At 41.5% G+C, this 24,118-nt stretch overlaps 1 protein-coding gene across 2 annotated transcripts in view; it reads left to right on the forward strand.

Moving 5' to 3' along the window:
- The first annotated feature begins 3,555 nt into the window (after positions 1 to 3,555).
- dagla (diacylglycerol lipase, alpha) overlaps positions 3,556 to 24,118 on the forward strand; it is a 34,612-nt gene continuing 14,049 nt past the window's right edge. The window contains exons 1-10 of one of the 2 annotated variants that reach the window (XM_080458197.1): positions 3,556 to 4,255; positions 18,116 to 18,217; positions 18,323 to 18,534; positions 18,725 to 18,826; positions 18,918 to 19,056; positions 19,180 to 19,267; positions 20,112 to 20,246; positions 20,340 to 20,417; positions 22,039 to 22,163; positions 22,500 to 22,650. In XM_080458197.1, the coding sequence (XP_080314323.1) occupies positions 18,123 to 18,217; positions 18,323 to 18,534; positions 18,725 to 18,826; positions 18,918 to 19,056; positions 19,180 to 19,267; positions 20,112 to 20,246; positions 20,340 to 20,417; positions 22,039 to 22,163; positions 22,500 to 22,650 (1,125 nt within the window). In that variant the 5' untranslated portion in view covers positions 3,556 to 4,255; positions 18,116 to 18,122. The remainder of the gene's footprint in view (positions 4,256 to 18,115; positions 18,218 to 18,322; positions 18,535 to 18,724; positions 18,827 to 18,917; positions 19,057 to 19,179; positions 19,268 to 20,111; positions 20,247 to 20,339; positions 20,418 to 22,038; positions 22,164 to 22,499; positions 22,651 to 24,118) is intronic. The other variant, XM_080458196.1, reaches the window with a different exon arrangement.

The following is a 24,118-nucleotide window of genomic DNA, read 5'->3' on the forward strand; positions in this document are numbered from 1 at the left end:
ACTCCATAAAAAGAAAAGTAATCCCTTTAATGTGGCATTTAATTTGCCAAAATGTGTGCAATATATCACAGTGCATTAATATATGGATGATTGTCGAGTCTACTCATCCAGTTGTGTTATTTAAAGTTTAACAAAACAGTTCTGACAGTCAGTTAGGAATTTGCATTACAAATACAATGTTTTATAATCTTTCAGCAAAGTGAACCAAGCTTATTTCTGCTGCAACTAATGCAACCTGTGAATATTTGTTGCAACTACGTTAAATAAGCTGAGTAGGCTATCTTTAGAGAGTTTAGGCATCTAAGTAAAGTAATAGAGGGCCTTTTTCTTTAGAAATAGATATTACATATGAGATACAGTTTTGCAGAAACATCATGCACATACTATCAATAATTATGCTCCATGTACAGCCTTGATCAAATCGTATATGGTTTGATTCACTACAAGTGAAAGCAGGCCAGAAAAAAACCCAAAAAAGAAACACAGTGGCTCCCCTTCCTCAATCTGTACCATGATAGTCTGTGAACCAGTCAGTAATGGCACTCTTAACTTCTCAACCAATAAATACTCTCTCTTGGAATAACGATTTGATTTTAGTTTCTTCTTGCCAATAGCAGCACTCCCAGCAAGATGGCTCCTGCAGCAATAACAATGCCGCCGATGAGAAAAGGTTTCAGGTGCTCCAGAGAGTCTGTGCCAGAGGCCGCAGCCTCATCGCCTGCTGCCGCTGTTTCAGCTTCTGCTGCCCCGTCCTGGGAGGGAGGGGGATGCTCAGGCTCAGGGGCTGCAGGGGTTGGGTCAGCTTTGCGTGGGGCTGCCGGCTCCTTCTTTTCTGCTTTCGAAGATGCCTTGGGCGCTGGAGCCCCAGACTTGGCCTTGGCTTCCATGGACAGAGGTGTGGTCTGGTCAGAAGGAGTCTTTATAAGGTCAGCTCTGTGCTGCTTCACTGAGGAAAAACAGCAAACAGACACAGGCAGATTATCCCTCTAAATTAGGCTCAGGCATCATGTTATCTGCTCTGTAGAGTGTAGAGACATTGACATATCAAAGCGCCCACAATATCATGCGTTCACTGTACAGCAGTGGAGCAGTCAGGTAGCGGTGGGGCCTTACATGTGACCTTGGAAAAAGATGACATTGATGGGAACTCTCTGAGGCTCACAAGGACACTCTTCATTTTGGTTGCAGCTGCTGTGACATAGTCTTCAACTGAAGAAAAAAAATTGCCCAGTGGCTTCTTATGGCATTTTCATGGGATGATCTAGAAGCAAAACACTGCAGCTGCAGAGCAATTCCACAATGAGGGATCAAATCTTTTTTTCTTTATTCATCAAGAGCTTCGCCCATATCCAAAAAAATAGAGATTTAATCTGTTTCCCTGTTTCGCTCTCAATTCTCCTGCCTGAAAACACGCATGAGTCATATGTGCTACAAACGGAGGACAAGATGGAGGAGAGAAAAAAAGCATCAAAGCCACTCGGAAAGAGGAAATCAGTGGAAATGCAAATGAAGAAAGAAAGGGGAATAAATACTGCTGAGGTTGAATGAACACATCAGAGAAGCTTGAACATTACAGAAGGAAAGCTCGCACATATCTTTGCAAAATGCTCCCTACTAAGTCTTTCTGTTATGTAACAAGAAGGAAATATGGGTATTACCTACCTCTCCAAAAGCTCTGTATAGATTACAAGATAACAGATGCAGGAGGAGGAACAGCAATGTCTGGAAGTGGATTGTCCTTAATGTGAGAAAATGAGAGAAAAGGGAGAGATGGAGGGCACTGAAAGCAGGAGGGAGGAGAATGACAGGGAGAGGAGGAGAGACTGGGATGTACCATCTGGTGCCCAAAATGGGGGGATGCCTATTCTTAGAGTAGATGTAGTTTTAGGCTTATAATTTGCTTTCTCACTCCATTGAGATGAAATGACTGTCGTGAGCTTTTTCAGTGAGGCGAGACACGTTTCCACCGACAAAATCATGCACCAATTGAATGAACCACAGGTTATTGGGGGGATACATTTCTGTGATTATCTTTTAAGCTGTATAATCAGACTGAATTCAGTTTGAGAGTCCAAGGTGCTTTCACCTCTGTGTGTTCAGCTTGGCAAGTTCTCAATTTGCTTTGAAATCAGGGTCACAATTTTATATGTTAGGTATTTGATTTCATTTTCATACCAATATCATTTCAAGTTAATGCACACTGCAACAGATATATAACAGTGTGTGTGTGTGTGTGTGTGTGTGTGTGTGTGTGTGTGTGTGTGTGTGTGTGTGTGTGTGTGTGTGTGTGTGTGTGTGTGTGTGTGTGTGTGTGTGTGTGTGTAAACCAAAGTCACTTCATAGGACTTCAAAAAGACAAATGTGTGAAATCACAGGTAAGAACACATGAAGATGCCTCCTATTGGACAAATGATGATATACACAGAGACATCTGCTGCTATGTATTGTTTTGAAATAATTATATCGCAACGAGCGGCAATCCACAGGAGCTACAAGTACCTTTAAATAGCTTATTACCTTAAATCTACTTTCAGGATGATGTCTGCTATAACCTCAACACCTGAGGTGACCAGTCTTGGCACAAGCCCATGTGACAGGATTAGTCCAACTGCTGCCCTAATGAGGATTTACCTATTTAGTGTTTTCTCATTCATTTGCTGTCTTGTCAACACATTTCAACATACGTGCCTGCATCATTTACTCATATATTCATGCGCATATCCAGACATTATGCCAACCCACGCCCTACTTACGTCGATGCAAAGAGGACCGCACGAGATCAAGATGATACGAGGAGACGCTGGGATGATGTCAGTTTGGATGACGTAGTAGAAACGCACAGAAAATACATCAAATAATAATAATAAACGCACCTCTCTCGTTTTACGTCAGTGGATATGTGCGTACCCAAAAATGGATACGAGATGGTCTTTACATGAAACGCACTACAAAGATAAAATGTGGTGTTTTGACATTAGGATTATTTAAATGATTATAGAGAGCATGCTCTGTAAACATTTTGGGGAGTAATAAACATGTGGAATGCAGAAATATTTTAGAGAACAGTGCGTGTGTTTTCAATCATACATTTAAAGACATTTTAGATGTACAATGTGGTCTACAATCCGTGTGTGTGTTGCACAAGTCTGGCTTTGCCTGCAATGCTGTGCCTTCACGGTCCTAATAAAAAAATGAAGCTTTGGGCAAATCCCAAACTGAACATGCGCAGCAGCACCCGGACCCAGTCAGGCATACGCACAATTTTACATTTAACGTAACTTCAGCGTATTTATTTAAAACATAAATAACAACAACAAACAGCAAACAAAGTTCCTCCAAAACTAGAAAATCGAGAGAACAAACAGATGAGTGTGAGACCTCCTCTGGGTCTTTCTAGATGACATCACGGAAGGGGAGCGGCAACCTCTCTGGAAAACACACTGCTCTCTTTGAACCGCTGTCCGACTCCTTGAAAATTCACCAACCACCGGTGGCGCTCTTTCTCCGCAGGAGCTCGCGAGTATTCCCCCCAGCAGGAGCTGCGGTCTGCCATTTACAGAAGCCAGTCAGGTGTGCGTAAATCCAACGCCACACGGCTGTTGCGCAGCCAAACACGGAAGAAGAATAGCCCGAGTCGTACGTATTTTTCGACGGAGAGGTGGGGGGAAAATGTCCTAGGGGATGGGCCAGGCTCTCGGGAAATTGCGGGCTCCGTGTCGCTGCTGTCCGTGTCAGGGTTCGGGAGTTGTCCGGCTGGTGGCACACACGGACCGCTGAGAGCGCGGCGTGAGACCACGGTGTGCTGCTCGCTCGGCGGAGGCGCTGCTTCTTATCCGCCGTGGACAGAAATAATCATGCCGAGCCCCGACGGGAGGACCTGCAAAGGAGCCCCAGCAGTGTGAAACAGCCGGAGCCGACGACGTGTTGCAATTAAACCAGAAGAAGGGCGTCAGTGTCCAGCGGTTCAGAGGCGGCGGTGTCGTTAATGGTTAGTGTCAGATCCGCCTGTCAGCCGGGCGGGTATCCGAGGAGGCTCCGGCGCTCCCGATGCCTCTGGATCCATTCATCCCCTCCACGGTAATGACGTTTGCTCGGTCATTATAAACTCATCGGAGAGATCATCTGAGAATTCATCCACCCAACGCTGAGCCGGTGTCGGGGAGAGCGGGGCTGAGGCGGGTCGGCAGCCGGGAGGATATGGGAGAGGGAGCAGAACCGATGCTGTGGGTCTTGGCAAGGCATCGACAAAATACAGGTGAGCGGCAGCCGCATGTCGCTGTGTGCACACGCAGCCTGGGTCTGTGAACCGGCTTTTAAAGCCATGCCTGAGTGCTGGGAGTGATTTTTAGGCCATACCCACGTTAGCTAGGCCCTCTAGATGCCGTTTGAATCAGCTGCCCTGCTTACTTGAGATGAGACACTACTGCTGCTGATCGACTTGTTGGAGTCACACATTAGGATGCCGTTACACACAAACAGCCCGTGCTGCAGCGGACCACTGTGTGACTTGCAGCTCAGTTATTTAGCAGTTATTATTTGTTGTAATAATGACAAATGCCTTCCTTATGTGATGTGACAGTTTGCAGATCATATAATAGCACATTGGTGATCTCCCTACCATTACTGCTGCTGTCTTATTTTTCTAGACATTTAGCAATTAAAGCAGTTCCTTAGTCTGCTTTTACTAGATAACGTGACTAGCCAGGCTTGAAGCCAAGCATGTGCATTCTCCAGACTTAATGCTCTTGGTCCAGCAGTCGATGACACCCTTGCCTGAAAGACAGACCGGACACCGTGTCAGTAATGAGGAATGTCACACCTGATTATCATTCACACTGCATATTTCTCTGCTAATTTGGACCCTTCTTTTTCTCACGACTTCTTCTTGTGGATACTCTCTTCTCTCTATTGCAACCATGTCCATAATCCTTCACACTCACACACACTGCAAAGGCTCCAATCCACCATTGCTCCCATGTTGTCCCAAAGACATCAGGAGATTGCCAAGCTTTCCTAAACATCTGTAAATTGTTTTTTAAAATAAGAATGTCACAACCCAGTTTGAGAGAGTGACTCAATTTTGGAGCACAGCAATAGATGAGTTAGGGGAAGAAGAATGAGGGAAAGTGGGGAGTATTAGTCATCATACACAGAGTGGCATAGACTGTTGTCAGGATATGGTTCATGCTGAGGCACTTAATATATGTGTCATAAGTAGAAGTACTGCTGGACTGTATCATAGCTTTTATGTTTTGTGTTTTACTTTTCACTGAATTGGTTTCGGTCTCTGATTATGCACTAAAAGAAAAGAAAAACACTAATCTACTATGCTTTTGGTCACATTCAAATCACTGAGTGGCTGTTGAAATACTGCCCGTCATTTCAATACCAGACCTTTCCACCTTACACTCCATACCATCCACTTCAATATAAGTGGTCTGCAATCACTACTGTGATATGACCGTAGTAGGAAAAACACAGACACGTGAAAATTGCATCCACACTCATTAATGGTTGTATTTTTGGTGTTGATTTTAAATATGGCTTTCCTGAGGTCATCTGTAGTTACATTTGCTGCAAAAGATGATAGCCACCACAGCAAGCCTGGCCATGTAAGGCTGCCTTAGAACGGCAGTGTAAACACTTGATTCACTGGTGTCCCCATAGGACTTGATGCCAGTAGAAACCAGGTGCCTCGAGAGGACTTCCTGTAGATGTCGTCTTGTTTTTCACATCGGTTTCTGTGGGCGTTCCGTACATGTCAGCACTTCTTGTGTTGGGCTTGTGACTCCTTTCCTTACTTTTGACTGACTGATTTAACCTGACGTCACATTGCCTTATTCTGGTGTTTGGGTTTTCACAGTTCATTAAAGAAAAGCACTGCTTTTGGATGCGCTAGCAGCATACAGAGGATTTTGAAGCATTTGACTGATTTGCCTAAAAGAACTAACAGCATTAAATATGGAAGGGATTTTTTGCATCTAGCTGGAAAAACAAGAAGGGGGAAAAAAATGCTCAGTTTCTCACATTTGTGTTGGAAATTATTGGTACGCTTAGCTCTGATCCATTACTAGGTTGTGATAAAACACCTTTTATAAATATTGAAAGTAGTGCAAAATACCACGATGACACATTCCCTCACATGTCCATCAATCAGTATTTTAACAGGCACTGATTAAACCGAGGACAAATGTGAAGAAAGCAAAATCATTTTTTTGTTCAGCATAAAAACTTAACAGAATAAGCTCATTAGATTGAGTTTTATTTTCAGTTTTTTGCAGATTATCTTTCACAGTTACAGATACCATTTAGGTTCCGTTGCGTGTAACGTGCTAATTGGAAAACATTATTTCGATATCGTGTAACTTTGGAATGAACTGAAACTTTTTCAGACTCGAAGCATGTTGTAGAGTTCAGAAAGAAAATGGAAACTAGATTCAGTGCCCCTGTGTGTCCTTTTATCGGACATGGTGCTGCAAATGCAAATTGAGCCGTGATTAAGAGGCAGTTAACATTTTTGAAGATGCTTTTGCTAATGACTCTCTGTTATCATGGTGTGGGTGAGGCTTTGATTTATACTTGTTGTTTCATGTTTTGTGTGAATCCTGAAAAAGCAGTATTTACTGTTATTTCAAATTGTTGTTTAACAATAAATCATGGCTGGTCCAAATCAAAGAACATCACTCACTGATAATATGACTGCAATACTATTGATGCCGCGACAGATATTTCGCAGACATTCATGCGTATTTCCTTTCAGGTGGACACACATCTATTGGCTGGTATGTGGCACAGCAGCTTTGTCACCATATGTGTCCATGTGAATTGATGAACGCGACTGAAATTGCACAGCGTTTTAAGAGTGCTGAGGGAGAAAAAAGTGGCAGGGAAGTGCTGTCCATTTACCATTTATTGGATAATCTGTAAGCTGCAGCCTTCATTGGACAACTGTTCAATAAGGGTGTGTGAAAAATGCCATTTTAATGCTCCACAATAAATTCAGCGCTCTGCTGAAAACCTGTAACTGCAACAGAGCGTTGCATGGACAAAAACTGCTGTAGTTATTTATTTTCAGTATTTGACCAGATGCCGTGGCAAATGGATTTGTACATTGGTTGTGGCAGCAAGCCACAGACAGGTTGGCAGACCACATATGTTACTTCCCTAACATCAAATCACATTCACGTATACACAAACACAGTCATGCGATCGGCAGTCCACATACTATCACATCAAGTGAAAGAAGAGAAAATGGAGTGGGAAGAGGTGAAAGGGATTGAGTGGGTGGCAGTGGGAGAAAAAGATGGAGAAAGAGGCAGAGGGAGAGTAGGAGTGAGTGGCACATGGCTTTCAGTCTAAAAAAAGATGAGCAACACAAAACCAAAACTAGAATCTGGATTAGCTAGATAAGGAAAACGAGGGAGACAGGGGAAGGCTGCAGGAGAAAATGTAGGTTTCCTCTACGCCGAAAATGGTGCAGATGCACACGCTCAGTTTCATGCTCATAAACGTCCTCTAAAATATGAATACTGAATGAGTGTGTGGGTAGGAGAGAGCATGAAGATGGGAAGACAGTGGACGAGAAAGAGAAAGAGGGTGAGATGGAGATGGAGATAGGAGAACGTTGGGTCCTTCAGGATAGACAGAGCACTGCCGTATTGTGACAGAACAGGGAGAGACAGGATCATTAGAGATGGCAGGAGCAAAGCCAGGGATGTGACAAATGCTGGTACAGAATCTTGATCCGAGCAGAGTGTAACACTGACCCCGGCAGAAAAAGAGAGAGACTGGAGCAGATGGATTTATGACAGCAAGCAGAGGAGATGGAGAGATTTGGGACTGTGCTGTAGTCACACGGTCCAGCCAGCCCGGCATAACCTCAGCATTTTCTGTAACATTCTTCAACAGACCATCTCTCCAAGATTGTTCCCAACAACCCATTACATGCGCAGCCCTTTTGTGTCGGCGTTCACCGTCGCTTCAGGCAAATATCTTTCCTTTCTAGTTTATTCAAATAAGTCTTGACAGCATAAGCCACCTGCAGGAATGGACGATTTTCTTTTTTATTAATGGTTCACCATCTAAGAGTTTCTCGGTTCTGTAGCCGTTCAACACACTCCTAGCAATATTACAGGGGTATGATGTTAGTCATTTCTATTTAGAAAGAGTTTGAGTCTGAACTTTGCATGCGGGAATTTCAGTACATAGCTAACATTCAAATGTCACTAAAGCCATATATTTATAACCCAATATCGACTTCCTCTGAATGAGGGGACAGTGTAGGCACAAAGGACATATTAATCACTCCATTGTTTAAAAATGTATAAATGTTTGTTTCATAAAATGAAAGCAACACGTGAGTATTGACATCCAGTGGATCAATAGATTTTCTGCACAGACGACATGCGCTGCATTGAATGTCCAGAGTGTGTTCAGGATTTACGAGAGAAAAGAGGAAGGGGCTGCACACCTCTCCTGTGTGAGGTCTATTCGATACTGTCTAACATGCTGATATGCAAATGGTCCTAATTGTATTTGTGTAACTTCTCTTAAACATGGGATGATTTGTTTGTCTGCTGAATGAAGCCGGTATGCATTTGTGTATCAACTGGCTGAACATGGATGAAGTAGGGTTACAGATTATTCACAGTCTTGTCATTCAACAGTGGGTATTTTCTGTCTGACTGTTGTTTGATCTCAATTTGGGAAGGCCACTCACAAAATGAAATGGTGCTTTTAGATAATTTTGCAGAACTGCCACCCACTTGACGGCAAAAAAGAAGCAGTGTTTTATGGTTATTGAAATGTCCTCCTCAGAACAATGCTCACAGCTTCACTGGCAGTTTCACGTTTTCTATGGCAGGTGGATGTTGTGCTTTTAGGTGTACATTGTGGGTACCTTCAATGGCTTTTTGTTGGCGTCTATCCCATAATCTGTTTGTTTAAAGAAACAAATTAAAGTGACCTATGCGTTTATACCCTGAAGGGAATCTGGTCATCGAAACACAAACGCTCCAACAATGTCGTCTCTATGCAACCCTTACTTCATAATCCAGCTCCAGTTTGTGCATATTTGTGTTCAGTTAGTTGTATTCATTTGGAGATAAATATTTATCTAAATATTGAAATAAATACTTTCCGACATTTTAAAATCGTTCCCACATGACCATATGGCACTGTTAAAACACAGAGAAGGGTAAAGCTAACCACAGTTTGATCATGTTGGAAAAACAAACTTTGCAGAACGGTCGTTCTGACAATAGAGGAGATGATTGTTTGAAACCCATATATAATCTAGATTTCGGAAGGATCATCCGTTTTAAAAGTGTGCCTTTTCAGTGGCTCTGTGGGGGGGAAAAGGATTATAATAAAAAGTGGTGCAGCGTTGCAAGTGATTGTCACAGTAACAAGCATAGCGTCGTGGGCAAGTACTGAATCTTTCAGCTGTTTGTTTTCAAACCAGTTAGTAATATCTGTTGTCATCTGTGTGTGCACAGAGACGCTTGCTAGACAAACTAAGTGTTGTTGAGTTTGGTTACAGTGATGATAGATGGAGGGGTTACACCGGTAGAGAATGTGATAGAAAATAAAGAGGCTGTAACCAGCAGGCTGTGTGCCACAGCTTGGCTTGGTGCTGCTGCTGCTGCTGTTGTTGCAGCAGACTCATTGTGAGCGAGATCTAGACTAAACTAAGATACTAAATCACCTGCTGCTTTTCATACCAGATCAATCTGCTGTCTGTTCGACAAGGAATATGCGACACTGCTGCGTCCTGATAGAATCTCAGTGTAATGCAGTGATGCATCAATGTTATCTTTTGTCACTACAGATTTATTTATTTATTTATTTAGTTGATTTTTTTTTAGTGACCATGTACAAAAACATTCATCCTAAACAAAAGATGCTTCGTACCAGATTTTAGCCGTAGCTAGTTTCCATCTGCAGTCCCGATGGATGAGTTGTCACTTCAACCACTGAAAAGAACAAAACCATAACGATGTCTAAATAGGTGCTTTGTGTACGTGAAATTAGGATTATTATTGATCAAAGTATATTTGAGCCCATTTGGGGGGGGAAAACAAAACAAAACAGCATGACACTGTGCTGCATACCTATATGGTGTTTGTCCATGTCAAACACAATGATAATGACGGAGGGGGGAGCCCTGTCATTGTTGTTGCGTCACGTGGGTATGGGCATGGCACACAATAGCACACTATGTGGAGCACAAAAGCAGGGCGCACACGCAGGAGTATATCATGGTTGTTCTACAAAAGACATGTCATTTGGATGCAGATGGAGTTACATGCAGAGGACCAGAGTCAAGTGTTTGCATGACTCATGCCTCATGCAGAATGCATCTTCCACAGCAGAGTACAGAACAGATCAGCTGAGATGCGTCTGTGCCCTGGAGTTGCCTTAAAGGTCAGCTTTTTGACACTTAAATACTGATTTTGATCTCGGGTTATATACCCCAGCAGGGTTTGTGATGCCTTCAGGTGCTGGAACAAAGTGTATTTGCTGCTTGAGAAAATATCAGTGGATCAAAACAAGTAATTTGTAATATTTGTTTTAAATATTGATTCATCTGTTATCCTCATTCTATCCAGCTTAGGGTGATGAGGAGCTTATCCCAGCTGCCTTGAGGCAAAGGTCAGAGTTCACCCTCTGATAGGTTTCCAGTCCAACACAGAGAGACAGACACCTTTCACACCTTCGGGCCATTTAGAGTCTCAAATTAACCTCACAAGTATTTGTTTGGATTGTGGGAGAAAGCCCAAAACATGCAAACTATACACACAGACACTATGTGGTCTTCTTGCTTTGTTGCCAACCACTACACTACAGTGTGGTTCTTGTTTGTCAGCGTTCTGGTTTACCCACAACCTTTCACCAATAAGTTAATTTGAGTTAACTAAAACCACACTGTGGTTTGAAATGTCTCATATTACTATGAATTTAGGTGAGGATTTAATCTTGGATTTAAGAGTCTAAAGCTCACTGAATCATCAGCTTCATGTCTTTGACTAAGGAATCATTTTATAAATGGCATTCATTTAAAACTAAATCAAGCTGCAATAATCTACAAGATGATGACCTGTAGCATTTTAATCAGGAATGACAGTGATTTATTTTGACTTGAATTAAGCTTTTGTCTGTAATTAATTGCATGAATTCATAATATCTGTTCATTCCTCATCCGTTCAAAGACTGTGTGTGTGTGTGGGGGGGGCTAAATATTATTTCATTAGGATGTGTTAGTATTTGTCGATGGTGAAAAAAGGCCAAGTGCATCTGCGGCTGTCTGCAGCAGAAGCCAAACAGCAGGACTAATGAGCCACTACCATCCGAGTGATGGATGGGAAAGCCCTTGACGAGGCAGCAGCTATTAGTGAAGATGGTGGGTTGAGACATGAGACTGATAGCCAGTCTCCTCTTCCATAAAATGAAGCTCACAAAGACCTTCTCATCGGAGGTCAGTGCTGTTTAATTGTTTACACTGATTACATGTCTCATCAGGTGGATTTCATGAGTTAGCGAGCAGCTTGATCCATTTCCAGAAGTACAAAGACGACCCTCTGCAGTGAAACTGACACTGAATTAATATTCATTGTTAATATGTGATGTTAGTATCTATTTATTCTATTGCATCAGTTTTCGGAGAGTGCTCTGGCAGTTAAAAGGATTATTATTGGGTTTTTTTAGGTATTCTTTGCATATTGATCTCCGGAGTGATCAGTCAGAAATATGAATTGACTTCGGTATCTGTGGTTCTTGTCGTGTGCCTGAAAAATGAGAATGCATCCCGATAACAGATGATACGAATCAGACATAGTCTGGCCTGCCTGGGCTTATGCCAGAAATGATTTATGAGACAACAGTGACAAAAAACATGGCTGGTAATGACCATGTACCTCCTACTGATAATAGCACTGGTGGTAATAATAATGGATTTCTCAAAGTGGTTCATTGTTTGTACCTGCTGAACTGATAGATCACTTAATCACTTTAAATGATTCACTACGTTGATCAATCTGTTTTTTAAGCCAAAAATCAATGTAAAAGGAATTCAGTGAAACCAAAACTGACAGTAAAAACTATTTAAAGACATTAACGATGGGTTATTGTGAAGAATTAATGTTTTGCGGAAATAGTGTTCGGCTGCAGTTCATCAAGGGAAGCTGACATTTGAAAACAAGCTACATGTTTGAAATAAACAGTTATAAATGTCTAACTGTGCTCATTGCCCGCATGATCGCATAGTAGTTAGCTTTCTTTCTTCGAGGTCAGAATATCTTGGATTCAAGATATTTCGGTGCAGTGTTTACATGTTCTTCCTGGGCATAAAAACCAGACCAAATCGCAGCCTGTGTAGAAATCATGTTAAACACACAAAAGCATAAAGTAAACAAAGTTAAGGTGTAAGAGAATTTGGCTCCACAACTGGGGGATACCCACCATATCTGGCAACACAGGTCAGCGGGTGTAGACCTTTTTCGACTGGCTTTTCAACACGAGCCAACACAATCGAGACGCCATGACGAGGGAAAGAAGAAGAATGAGTAAAAAAAAAGAGAGCACACTTTTAACATTTTCACAAAGCCGCTTCCTCCGGCACTCATCCGTGACGTCAGTCACATGTAAGTGACAAGGCAGTCGCATGTAGAAATAATTTCTGAATTGGTGCCACATATGAGCGAGGCCTGGGTCTGGTGTGACAAAAAAATCGAAATTGGAGTTTTCACACGGCCACAAAACAGGTCAGATATGGGTCTCTTATAAGCAAAATATCAGAATGGGGTCGCATTTGCCTGCAGTGTGAACAAGGCCTTTGTCCCTTCACACACGCACAAGAGTGTAATCAATGTTGAGCATTCTTTCAGTTTGTAGGTATTAGACCATTTGTGTTTGACCTTCGAGATCAAAAACCACAGTAAAAGTTTGACATGTTTCACATGGGCACACCACGTAAATCTACTTATCATGCATGCAGTTACCACACATAAATGCCACATTAGGGTAACAGTTGTGTAAAATAGAAACAACCTACAAAATATAGTCTCGTCTGATTGTTTGAATGAGATAACTACTGGAGGTTATGTTTGGTTCAGTGGGAGGAGCTGATATTTTCACTCTAACAGACTTCATAGATTTACTCAGCAGGCATACATAACAATAAGGTTGCATGGCTACTCTGTAATCACTTTTATGTTCTAATTATGTCCTAATGTTTTTTTCCCCACTGTTGAGCCCTCTACTGGGAGTTTTGGGTCGCATCGTATCAACAGATATGGAAAGGAGTGCTGATAACCGAGTCCCCGGTGGTCTAGATTGTGCCTTTGCATTTAAATAAGAGCTTTTTGATTTCACTGCCCTGATTGTTTGACCTAAATTAGATTTATTTTTTTCTCTCTTTCTGTGAGGGGGTCATTCATATGTTGGTTGCGTTCCATCCCCTATTTCTTTCCTCTCTCCCTCCCTTCACTGTCCTCTTTAATGTCGTTACTCCAACCCAGATAGTCTTACAAGTAGCTGTGATGTGACTTCTGTCATATGAACTCGTTCACACCCCCTTGTTTCCTTCACCCACTTGAATTGTGCCAAAGCTGAGGGGCCCCATTACCAAATAAATATGAATAAAAACTGAAACCTGCAGGTCAACTGTTTTACCTCAGATTTAGTGTCTTCCGATGCATTGACTTTGACGATCATTTGTTCCTCTTTTTTTAGTTTTCAGCTTCATTGCTTTCGTTTTATGAATATTCACAGCAAGTACCCAAACTCTGCACCAGGGTGTCACAACATTTGCTGCAGAGGACTGAGCGCAAACAGTTTTTTCTTTTCTTTCTTTTCTTCCAACTGCAGCTGACTTCACTGTGCTGTCTGTCCTCTTTGGCTGAAAGTCTGCCAATCAGTGAAGCCACCTGCTGTAGAGCTTTGATGGGATGGATGGGATGATAAAACCCTCATACTGTCACTCCACTGCTCAGGATTTGACCTCTTTTGCTTTGATGGGTTAGCTATTTGCTAATCACATGCCAAAACAGCTCAGGGAAATTTGCCACAGTGAGCCTAAATGACTCTATGGTAATTGTGTTTTAAACAATATTGTTTTCCCCTCATACTACTTGGTGATGCGTCTGCACAGTTTTAGACGATACACTTTTAAGCACCTGACATCTGTGTGAAGCTGCCATTGTGTTTTAATTGCTGAAATTCATAAGATTGTTGTGTTTACAAGCAGGAACCGCGAGGTTAAGTCATTGTTGGTGAGGGTCTAATTGTCTGGTGGAAGGTGATGAGCTGAAATGTTTTGTTGTATTGACAGTAATGCCAAAACCTCTGCTGTGGAAGGTAAACATTCAAGCAGCGGTAGCAGGCATTTCACAGTCAGGTGCACAGCGGACACCTCCTTTTTATTAGAGCACTACACAAAGCAAAACTAGTTCTACTGGTCATTGCTTCCACCGAGTGCAACAGAGAAGTGAATTATTGCTCTTACACACTTACTGTATACAGAGACCGCCTGTTATTGTGCCACAATGTCCATCCAGGGACATGATGAATTGGTACTACTGCAGTAGTAGCTTTGCACCTTGGTTGGAAATTATTATTAAAGTGACTTGTTTAAATGTACATTTACTTCCATCCTCTTCATTCCATAACGTTAACAAAGCCATGTTTGGGAGGTCAGAAGTCTAAATAGTTTATAGTTTTGTTTTGTTCTTCTTGTATCAACGGCTGCAGAGATTTGTATAGTGTCTGCTTTCAACTTGGAGATTTGTAATGAGATAGAGATAACGAGATAACCCAGAAATGTGGGTTGTGTTTGCAGACATGTCTACATACTTCCTAAGTGGAGACCCACTGCAGCTGAAAAACTATTACCTGTGGGATTTGTAGATGAGACGAAAAATATTAATTCAACAATAATGTTTTTAAAAATATTATTATTATGCTGCATTTGTCAAAAATATAGAAACACTTAGCTGTGGGCAGCACAGTGGAGCTGTCGGTGATGCTGCTGCCTCACTGCATATATAAACAAGTTCATATTCCTGTCCTTGTCCTTTTCTCTGGAGTCACCATTGTGGATCCCCGAGCAAAACCCTTGACCCCCATCAGCTTCCTGGAGCGCTGTACCTCCTCACCTGAGAAATAGGATGGGTCAATATGGAAAAGGGAATTGCCCAAAGGGGATTAATAAAGTAGGATGAGTTTAGTTTAGTTTGTATGTTGTCCCTGGCCTGACTTGCTTCTCACTGGGTCCTCTGCTCGATGGATGGATGGAAAATGTAATATTGCTCCTATTGTCATAAAGGTTTTAAATTTTACAGTAATGACATGACTAGGAGAATTATATGAATTTCAGGAAATATTTCTGCCTTGGTGGTGGCCTCCAGTTTAGGGAAGGAATCCTGTAACCAGAGGTTTGTTGGGTCAAATCACAGTACTGGGCCACTGCTTGGGTCCCTGGGCAAGGCACTCAACCGCCAATTGCTCAAATTGTCTGAACAATGCCACATTCTTGCATCGACATCCTTGTGGCGGGTCACATTGAATCCAGGCAGGAGAAGATCTGAGCTGGAAAGGTCACAGCCACAATCCTGCAAAAGAGCATAAAGGGTTTCTTTATCATGTTGGTTTCAAACGATAGAGCGAACCTTTTAATCTATATTCAGACACAATGCAAATCAATGCAGGTGCTTAAATTCAATACGGAGCCACTTGGGAAATCATGGAGAACACTATTACATGGCTATTATTAAGGGTAAAAAGGAGGCGTTCTTAAAGGACTTAGCACAAATAAAGGATAGATAGTAGTTCGCCAATGTCAAGCTCCTGCACTCAGATTATAGAAATATGTCTCGGACCAGCAGATCTAGCGAACATGGCAATCCATGTTCACCAGCAAGTTTTTGTTCATGTATAAAATAATACTTCTCCAGCAGAGGATATCCGTTTTTGATTCTACACTACACATCCACACTGAGATCTATGTAGGTGGTAGCACAAATGCCTCATGTCTTTCTACAGAGGTAATTAGGTGTATATTTTGTGAGAATACAAACATGAAGCTGCTTAGTCATTGTAGGATTTGTTACATTTACAATATTTGTTCATCTGGATTATTTCATGTCTTTCATATTTTCAATGGATAATCAATAAAAAGCTAATTGTAACAGAGTTTGGTGTAGTGGCTTACTCCAGTTTGGAAAATGTGGTCTGTGTATGTTCGGAGCTGATACTATCAGCCTGACAGCCTCCTATAATTCTTATGATTAATGGACCAAATGCTTTTGGAAGTATGTATGTCCTTACTCATATTTCTGCAAGACAACAAGGCCACTTGTTGGATAGTCTTTAAAGCAAGTTATTTCCGAGACTGTCTTTATCCTCTCTGCACCAATAATCAATGTCAGGAAACTCTTAAAATGATTCTTTGTTGTTTGCGGTGAAGAGGTTGTACTTGAAGAGACACTGAAACAGAAAGCTACAGGTGTTTTATTTTTTTGTTGTTGTTCTTATTTTGTTTTTTGTTTTTTTACAGAAAGTCATTCTGATGTATTCTGCTTTCTTCTGCACCGGTTGAGCTGGATTCATTCCCGCAGCCTGCACATTCAGCTTCTTAAAATTGCTCTGTTTCATCCATACTCTGACTACTGTAACAAGGAAACCAACCGACGTTACTGAGCGATTAGTCCTGTGCAAAACTGAAATTGAAAAGATGCGTAAAGTCAGAAAACGGAAGTGTGAACAAATAATGACAAAGGGATGCTCAGTACGCACCAAATTACTGTGCCAGTTCCTGTTCCAACGTGACCACTCACCAGTAAAACTGGCTCGAATGCACAATATTTTTTACAAGGTTAACAAACAAAATCTTAATTTATGATCCCACTGTGTCACATCTACAGTTACATGGAAAAGTGCCTCATTTCACTAATTCACCTCAGACTGAATATCTTTGTACAGTCTTACATTTACATTCAACAGTGGAATACTGAAACTGTGAGCCTGCACAAAACAATACTGGCAGTGTGGGGTGAGACTTTAACAGCTATGATGACTGTGGTATTTAAGGGTGAATAAAAGAAGATGCTGCCAATTTCACAACAACTGAAAAACAGTTTTTGAAATAATACTAAAAAAGCAGAGGCATGCTGGACAGTGACCAAGACGACATCTTAAAAATATTTCACTTCATCAGTTGCTGACCTCATCTGTACACTAGAACTATACGTTATACGCCATGTGCTCTGTTATTTTGGCTGGGGATGCTTTTTACTTTTGACAGTACTGGAAAAGCTGTCCTTTAAGCTTTCAGTAAACATGCAGCAGAAGCCATAAGGGCTGTTTCAGCCTCTATCAGCGCCATAAGGCCTGCATCAGCCTCTCTGTGGCTCCTTCTCTCCCTCTTATTTCCCTCCTACCGTTCCTTTTACACTTCATTTCAGTTTAGCCTAGAGGCGACTCCTGTAATCTGGAAATGCTTTTTTCCAACAAAGAATGGACAGAGTAGCATAAAAGAAGCTTCATCACACGGGTATAAACAGTACTGTAGCATTGTATCTTAAAGCTGGACTTCTTCATTTCTTTATTATTATTTTTTTTTACATTATGTGATGCACTTTCTTCACATGCCTTCACCCATTTCCTCTCATCTCCTCCACCTCCCATTATCCTTCACTCTTCTCCTAAGTGAAAGTCTATTTTTTTGTTATTATCCCTGCAGGCTTTGCACAGTTTCAACATTCTGTATGGAGAATTTAGAACCCGGTGAATTAATGTAGGAAGTCTCTCCCCTATCATGGTGATGATACTGAGCTTCATGTTAGATCTGACCTGGATACACACACTGCATCTCTGTTCATGAGTTTTGTCTTTTTATATTTTTGCTTTCATCCGTTTGAAACTTTATATATACTTTATTTATACATATATATATATATATGTAGTGCATTGTAAAGACATTTGATTCTTTGCGAATAGGACACACAACCTCACATTTTGTTCTAAATCTCTGTGCGGTGCAGTTTACTGAGAGATGCATAGTTTGAACTTAAATCATTTGTCCCTGAAGCCTCTTTTCTCTCTCTGTGGTTTCCTGCAGGGCAGTGATGCCTGGAATGGTGATGTTTCGGCGGCGCTGGTCAGTTGGCAGTGATGACCTGGTGCTGCCTGCCCTCTTCCTTTTTTTATTACACTGCATCTGGTTAGTCGGTTCTCCTTTCATACACATTGTATTATCCATCAAAGGATCACTATATAGGGTTTTCCTCTGTCTTGCTGCTTTCTTTCTCATGTTTTCCTCTCCCAGGTTGGTGGTTTTGTCCGTGGTCCTGTTCGGCCTCCCCTATGGCTCAGACCAATCCTGTTCAATAACACTGGTGGACCATGGACGGGGGTACCTGGGCATCCTGGTCAGCTGCCTTATATGTGAGAGTGCCATTATGTGGTTGAGCATGAGGGGCAGCATTTTATACACACAGCCCAGGGAAGCTGTACAGTATGTCATCTACATACGACTCGGTAAGACATCCCGCGACTGCTTTGTTCATGTGAGGCTCTGTTGTGAACAGGGTTAGGTCCCAATGCTTGTCAGAATGTGTTGTGAGGATTAGTTTCATGATAAGGATTCAAGCCCTGTTCATATTGATTATGCAGATATCGATCAGTGGTCACCTCACGCCGCCTACTTCTCTCTCCCCCACCCCCCCAGCTATCCTGTTGGTGGAGCTGGCTTATGCTGTAGTAGGAATTGCCTGGCTTGTCCAGTATTACCAGCCGTGCTCTGATGTCACAGCCAAAAACTTGGCTTTGGGTGAGTGAAACAATATAAAGGAGTATGGACATTCACAATTAAAATGGTTTGTTGTACAAGAATATGAAGGATGTTTTATCCTTTTTTTTAGGAATTGTTGCATGCAACTGGCTTGTGATACTCAGCGTGTGCATCACTCTTATGTGCACCTTTGATCCTACGGGTCGGACTTTTGTCAAGCTCAAAGCAACTCGTCGGCGTCAGCGCAATCTCACTACATATACGCTAAGGTATTTTGATTCCCTGTTTTTTGGGTGAATGTTGATTGGCCTTAAACTTCTGCATATCTTTCTGTTTTTTGCAGATGCAGATACAACGCACGATATTTAATTGACCTTTTCTGCCTCTTATAGACACAGGCTAGAGGAAGGCCAAGCCAGCAGCTGGAGCAGGAGACTTAAGTTCTTCATGTGCTGCACAAGAGCCCAGGATACACAATCAGTGAGTCAACTCAAAAGCAACCAGGCGCTTTTTCCATTTAGAGGAAACCATAAAGGCAATAAAACTAGAAATATGTCACTCTAGACATTCTGACATCTAGTTAACCAGCCATTAAAATAAGTCCTGACTGCATCAGAGCAAGATGGTAACTCTGCAGTGTGACGCCCAGCTAAATGCAAGTGACACTAAGTAGTTATTATAAGATATGTATTGAAGATTAGTGTATTTTAAGCAAGATCAATTTACCAGCTGTGCTAAAAATAAACCGAAAACCTCAGCACATCTGAAGTCATCCATGATAGAAAAAGAATCTGGTTTTCAGCAGACTGCTGAGCAAAATGAACAAAAGACACAATGTTCTTAGTATGTAGGTGCTATGTGAGTGCAGTGGTTCGTGTACTTCTACATGTGAAACACCAGCCTCTCACAGGGGTGTGTTAAGATACATTCCGTAATCTATTGCTAGTTGGTTTGAAAAGTTATGTCCTGACTATTAGACTAGACATTGTCACATCATTTTTAAGTGTACAAAACGACATTTAGGAAAGAGAGGAGCATCAATCCAGCCACTTATTTCCTTCCACTCATCCTTAGCCATACAGGGTGGTTATGCCTCCCTTTTTCTAGCCTCATTTGGGATCTTTTGACCTTACTTAACACAAGATATAAAAAAAACAACAATCCCCAGCCATGATGCTTCAGACAGGTTCAGTCCTATAATGGTGTGTAGCTAGTGTGAATGCTAAGTAATCAAGTGTATTCTGTGGTCCTCCGTTTTTTTTGTATTGATGTTTCTTTCTTTCAACTATGTCTCCACACTGTCTTCTGTTCATTTCCTCTTTAGGATGCATATTCAGAAGTGGCCAGCCTTTTTGCAGAGTTCTTCAGAGACCTGGACATTGTGCCTAGTGATATTATTGCTGGCCTGGTACTTCTTCGCCAGAGACAGCGATCGAAGAGATCTTCCATCCTTGACCAGGTACACAATTATACCAAAAGTTATGGTTTGAACTGTATTTGAGACCTTTAAACTTAATCACTGTTTCCCTCTGTTGTTTTTGTTTCCCCAAAGGCCAACAATGACATTATAGCCTTTTTATCAGGAATGCCTGTCACACGCAACACTCGATACCTGGATCTTAAGAACCTGGTGAGTTTAGTCTGTTTGAGAGTCTTACATATCTAAGCAAGACCTTTGTTTCCGTCTCTTTACAACTCATTTGGCTATTTAAAAGGGTTGTGGTTAGAATTTAGATATTTAACAAATTAAACAAAAGGGGAAAAGCATTAAGGCCATTATTTCTAGGGGCTCTTGTGGATCTTATTTAACCATGACAGCAAAGATTGCACACCATCCACAAAGGAAGATAATAGAGGTCATGATTATTTTTATTCAAACATTTCACAAACTGCCAAGATGAAAAGAAGAGAATTTGTGAATATCACATGGAAGAACAAGAAAAAGACAGACGCAGACCCCTTTTAATAAACAACATTGTTTTCATCTTCTTCACTCTGCATAAAACCAATTTTTGAAAAACCTCATAGAATTAGACTACATGCACCCTGCAGGTTTAAAGCTCAGTTCACGTTTTTTTTTTTTTTTCTCTGAGATGTGATGTTTAGGTTTGTTTTTGGCGTGGTTGTTTATATTGTAATTTAAATGTAACTGCGATCAGACTCGCGTGTGATCAGTCGTTGGTCTTAAAGTCACCCACATTCATGTGAGAAAACAACATCACAACCAGCATGCTGTGTTGAAGGAAGTACAGTAAAAGATGGATGCTAACACATGTCAGTGTGAGCATCTCTTTTGATCTTGTGCAGTCAGAGACAATGACATTATGATCAAATGATAAAAGGAAGAAAAAGATTAAAAACAAATCGTGAGGATGGCCTTTTGTGGAGGTGCGACTGCATCTATCCATCATCCATCGAGTAAATGTTATCTTGCCATGTCACGCAAACCTCCTGCGCCGAATTGTGACGCCTGTCTCACTCCATCGATGTAAAAGTCAGATAACATGCGACTTGAGCGCTCAGAGTGAGGTCGCTTTGAATAACATTGAATATTTCTGAAATTCAGTACATCATAGCAAAGTAGTCTGCAAGCAATTTGTAAAATATCAAATTCTGTTTGGATTAAAATTAGATGGGCAGAAATGTTGGATTTTAGCCTGCACATAAACATAGCCTTAATTTCTTTCGATTCCCTCTTTTTAAGGTGTTTGTTTTGTGAATTCTACAGCTTTTGTTTGTGTGTGTTCTCAAGATCACACCAATGCCATATTTACTGTCAATGTACCATATATACAAGAGTATATTTTCTACTGAAGTATTATGTGAGGATCTGAAAGATGTCTTGTGATGTCTGAATGTGGTTTTGCTCCTGTCACTGAGTTCTCATGCAGGCGTGTGTGTGTGTGTGTGTGTGTGTGTGTGTGTGTGTGTGTGTGTGTGTGTGTGTGTGTGTGTGTGTGTGTGTGTGTGTGTGTGTGTGTGTGTGTGTGTGTGTGTGTGTGTGTGTGTGTGTGTGTGTGTGTGTGTGTGTGTGTGTGTGTGTGTGTGTGTGTGTGTGTGTGTGTGTGTGTGTGTGTGTGTGTGTGTGTGTGTGTGTGTGTGTGTGTGTGTGTGTGTGTGTGTGTGTGTGTGTGTGTGTGTGTGTGTGTGTGTGTGTGTGTGTGTGTGTGTGTGTGTGTGTGTGTGTGTGTGTGTGTGTGTGTGTGTGTGTGTGCGTGTGCGCCTCTCTCTCTGTGTTTTTCTTCTCCCAGGCTGAGATGAACATGTACAAGGATGTGTGTTATTATATGCTCTTTGCCCTGGCTGCATATGGTTGGCCCATGTACCTGATGAGGAAGCCCGTCTGCGGGCTGTGCCACCTCGCTAGCTCCTGCCCGTAAGCACTCAAACATACACCCGCACAGTTTTGATCTATTTGGTTTCTGTGTCTCTTGAGCGTTTCCAGTACACATTGAATTTCACATGCGCCAACACTTGCCAAGTGGTAATCCACTGAGACAATACCACTCTAGTCAGGCCCACTCGCTGGCACAAACAGTGTCAAATTAATCACATTCTTTCCTCCAGATTGAATGCTTTGAGATACTAATTATAGCTCTATCGTTTTATCTGATTATCTTGTCTGTTCCACTTAAAAAAAATAAATAAAAAAATCTACCATTTATTTGCCTTTTGTTTTTGTTTTTTATTTCTTCCCCGTCTATTTGCACAGATGTACATCAGTTTCTGGCTCTCGGCTGTCTCAATCCGTGACAGTGGAGGAAGACAATTGTTGCGGCTGTAATGTCCTGGCCATACGCAGACACTTCCTTGATAGGGATCTCAAACAAGTTCACATTGTCTACACTTCCTGCCATGACGCTGTAAGTACCCCAAACACAAGTGGTCAGTTTAAAAACCTGTGACAGTTATTTATTTGATGTGTGTGTTTCCTTGTATGTAATATTTCCATGTCTCTTGAGGTGAATTACTCGCTTCCAGGACACTGTGTTTTAAATTCAGACAATGCTCTTGTCGTGCAAACACAACTTTAAACGCATTCAGAAACTATTAGTGAGCCTAGTCCGTTAGTGGTTGATTAGGGTGTTTTGGCCATCATATGTACTTTTGTTGATGGTAATGGTGCAACAGTTAAATTGCTGATATGAGGTGGGCTGAGTGATCCTCGATTGCAAGTCAAGTGTCTTCTCATTTGTCATCTCTGTCAAGCCTGTGGTTCGTCACAGATTCTTGTTTATCATTCTTAGGTCAGAGCCAAAGTGACGAATGTGTCCTCCTCAGTAGCCTTATTGAGATGGCGACATTGTTTCATGTGGCTGCACAATGCCATCATTGTGTTAATGTTATTTACACAATGTGCTTTGTTTCATTTGATAATTAGACAGAGCTTTCTCTCCTGTATTAGTGTCGTGCAGACATGGGCAAATAATAGCCTGGAGGCCACATGCGGCCCCATTTTCTCACTTTGCAGGACAAGAGACAATTTTCAGAAATGAATAACTTATTGTTTTCACAGGTAATGGTAGCATGATGGTCATTTTAAGTCAATTTGAAACAAGTGTTTGTTGAAAATACACCAAATTACTGTATTACTGAGTTTATTACAATGTAAAAAAATATCATTTGCATGCTTGATGATTCACATTGGAGAAATCTTCTCCAATAGCGACCATAATTGTCATGTGTTTGTTTGCCCCTCTGTTAATGAGAATGGATGTTATGCAGCCTTCACAGTGCTCAGAAATAACAGTACTCTCTTCTCATAAGGAAAAAGACATCCTGTTTGTTTTGTGTTGTAATTTTATCCAACTGTATGCAAAGGCAGGAAACGGCTGGTGCATAAAATGGGCGAAAGGTGTAAGAATAAATTTTCTTATAAGATTCGTAGCCAAGCCAACGCATTAAAACCATAGTGTGTCTTTATTTGCAGTAGCACTTTTTGGCACGCGCAAGTGGAGTTTCAAGTAGATATTTCATGAACAGTTATGCACCATTTCCCATTATTCTTTATCCAAATTTCCTGACCTCAGTTAACAATACTTTCTTTATGTCTAAGCTGTTTAATAATGGTTATTACATTAGTTCCTTTATGTGCACAGAAACTTCAGCCTCAACAGGGATCTGTAAAGCTGACCACGACTCAGCCAATGCTGAATTTCCGTCTAGAAATTCTCTCACTTATATGACTGTTTTCACTGTGCCAAGAGGAAAAAGGTTTGATGACAATGACTGTAGTCGTGCTCGGCTTGCTGGGCTGGAAGTGAACGAATGATGCACAAAAGTCTTGTGTTTTTTCCACTCACATTCTCTAACCCATGTTCACTCTCCACT

This window comes from Lipophrys pholis (genome assembly GCF_963383615.2).
Source record: "Lipophrys pholis genome assembly, chromosome: 2".
In the NCBI taxonomy this organism is placed as follows: domain Eukaryota; kingdom Metazoa; phylum Chordata; class Actinopteri; order Blenniiformes; family Blenniidae; genus Lipophrys; species Lipophrys pholis.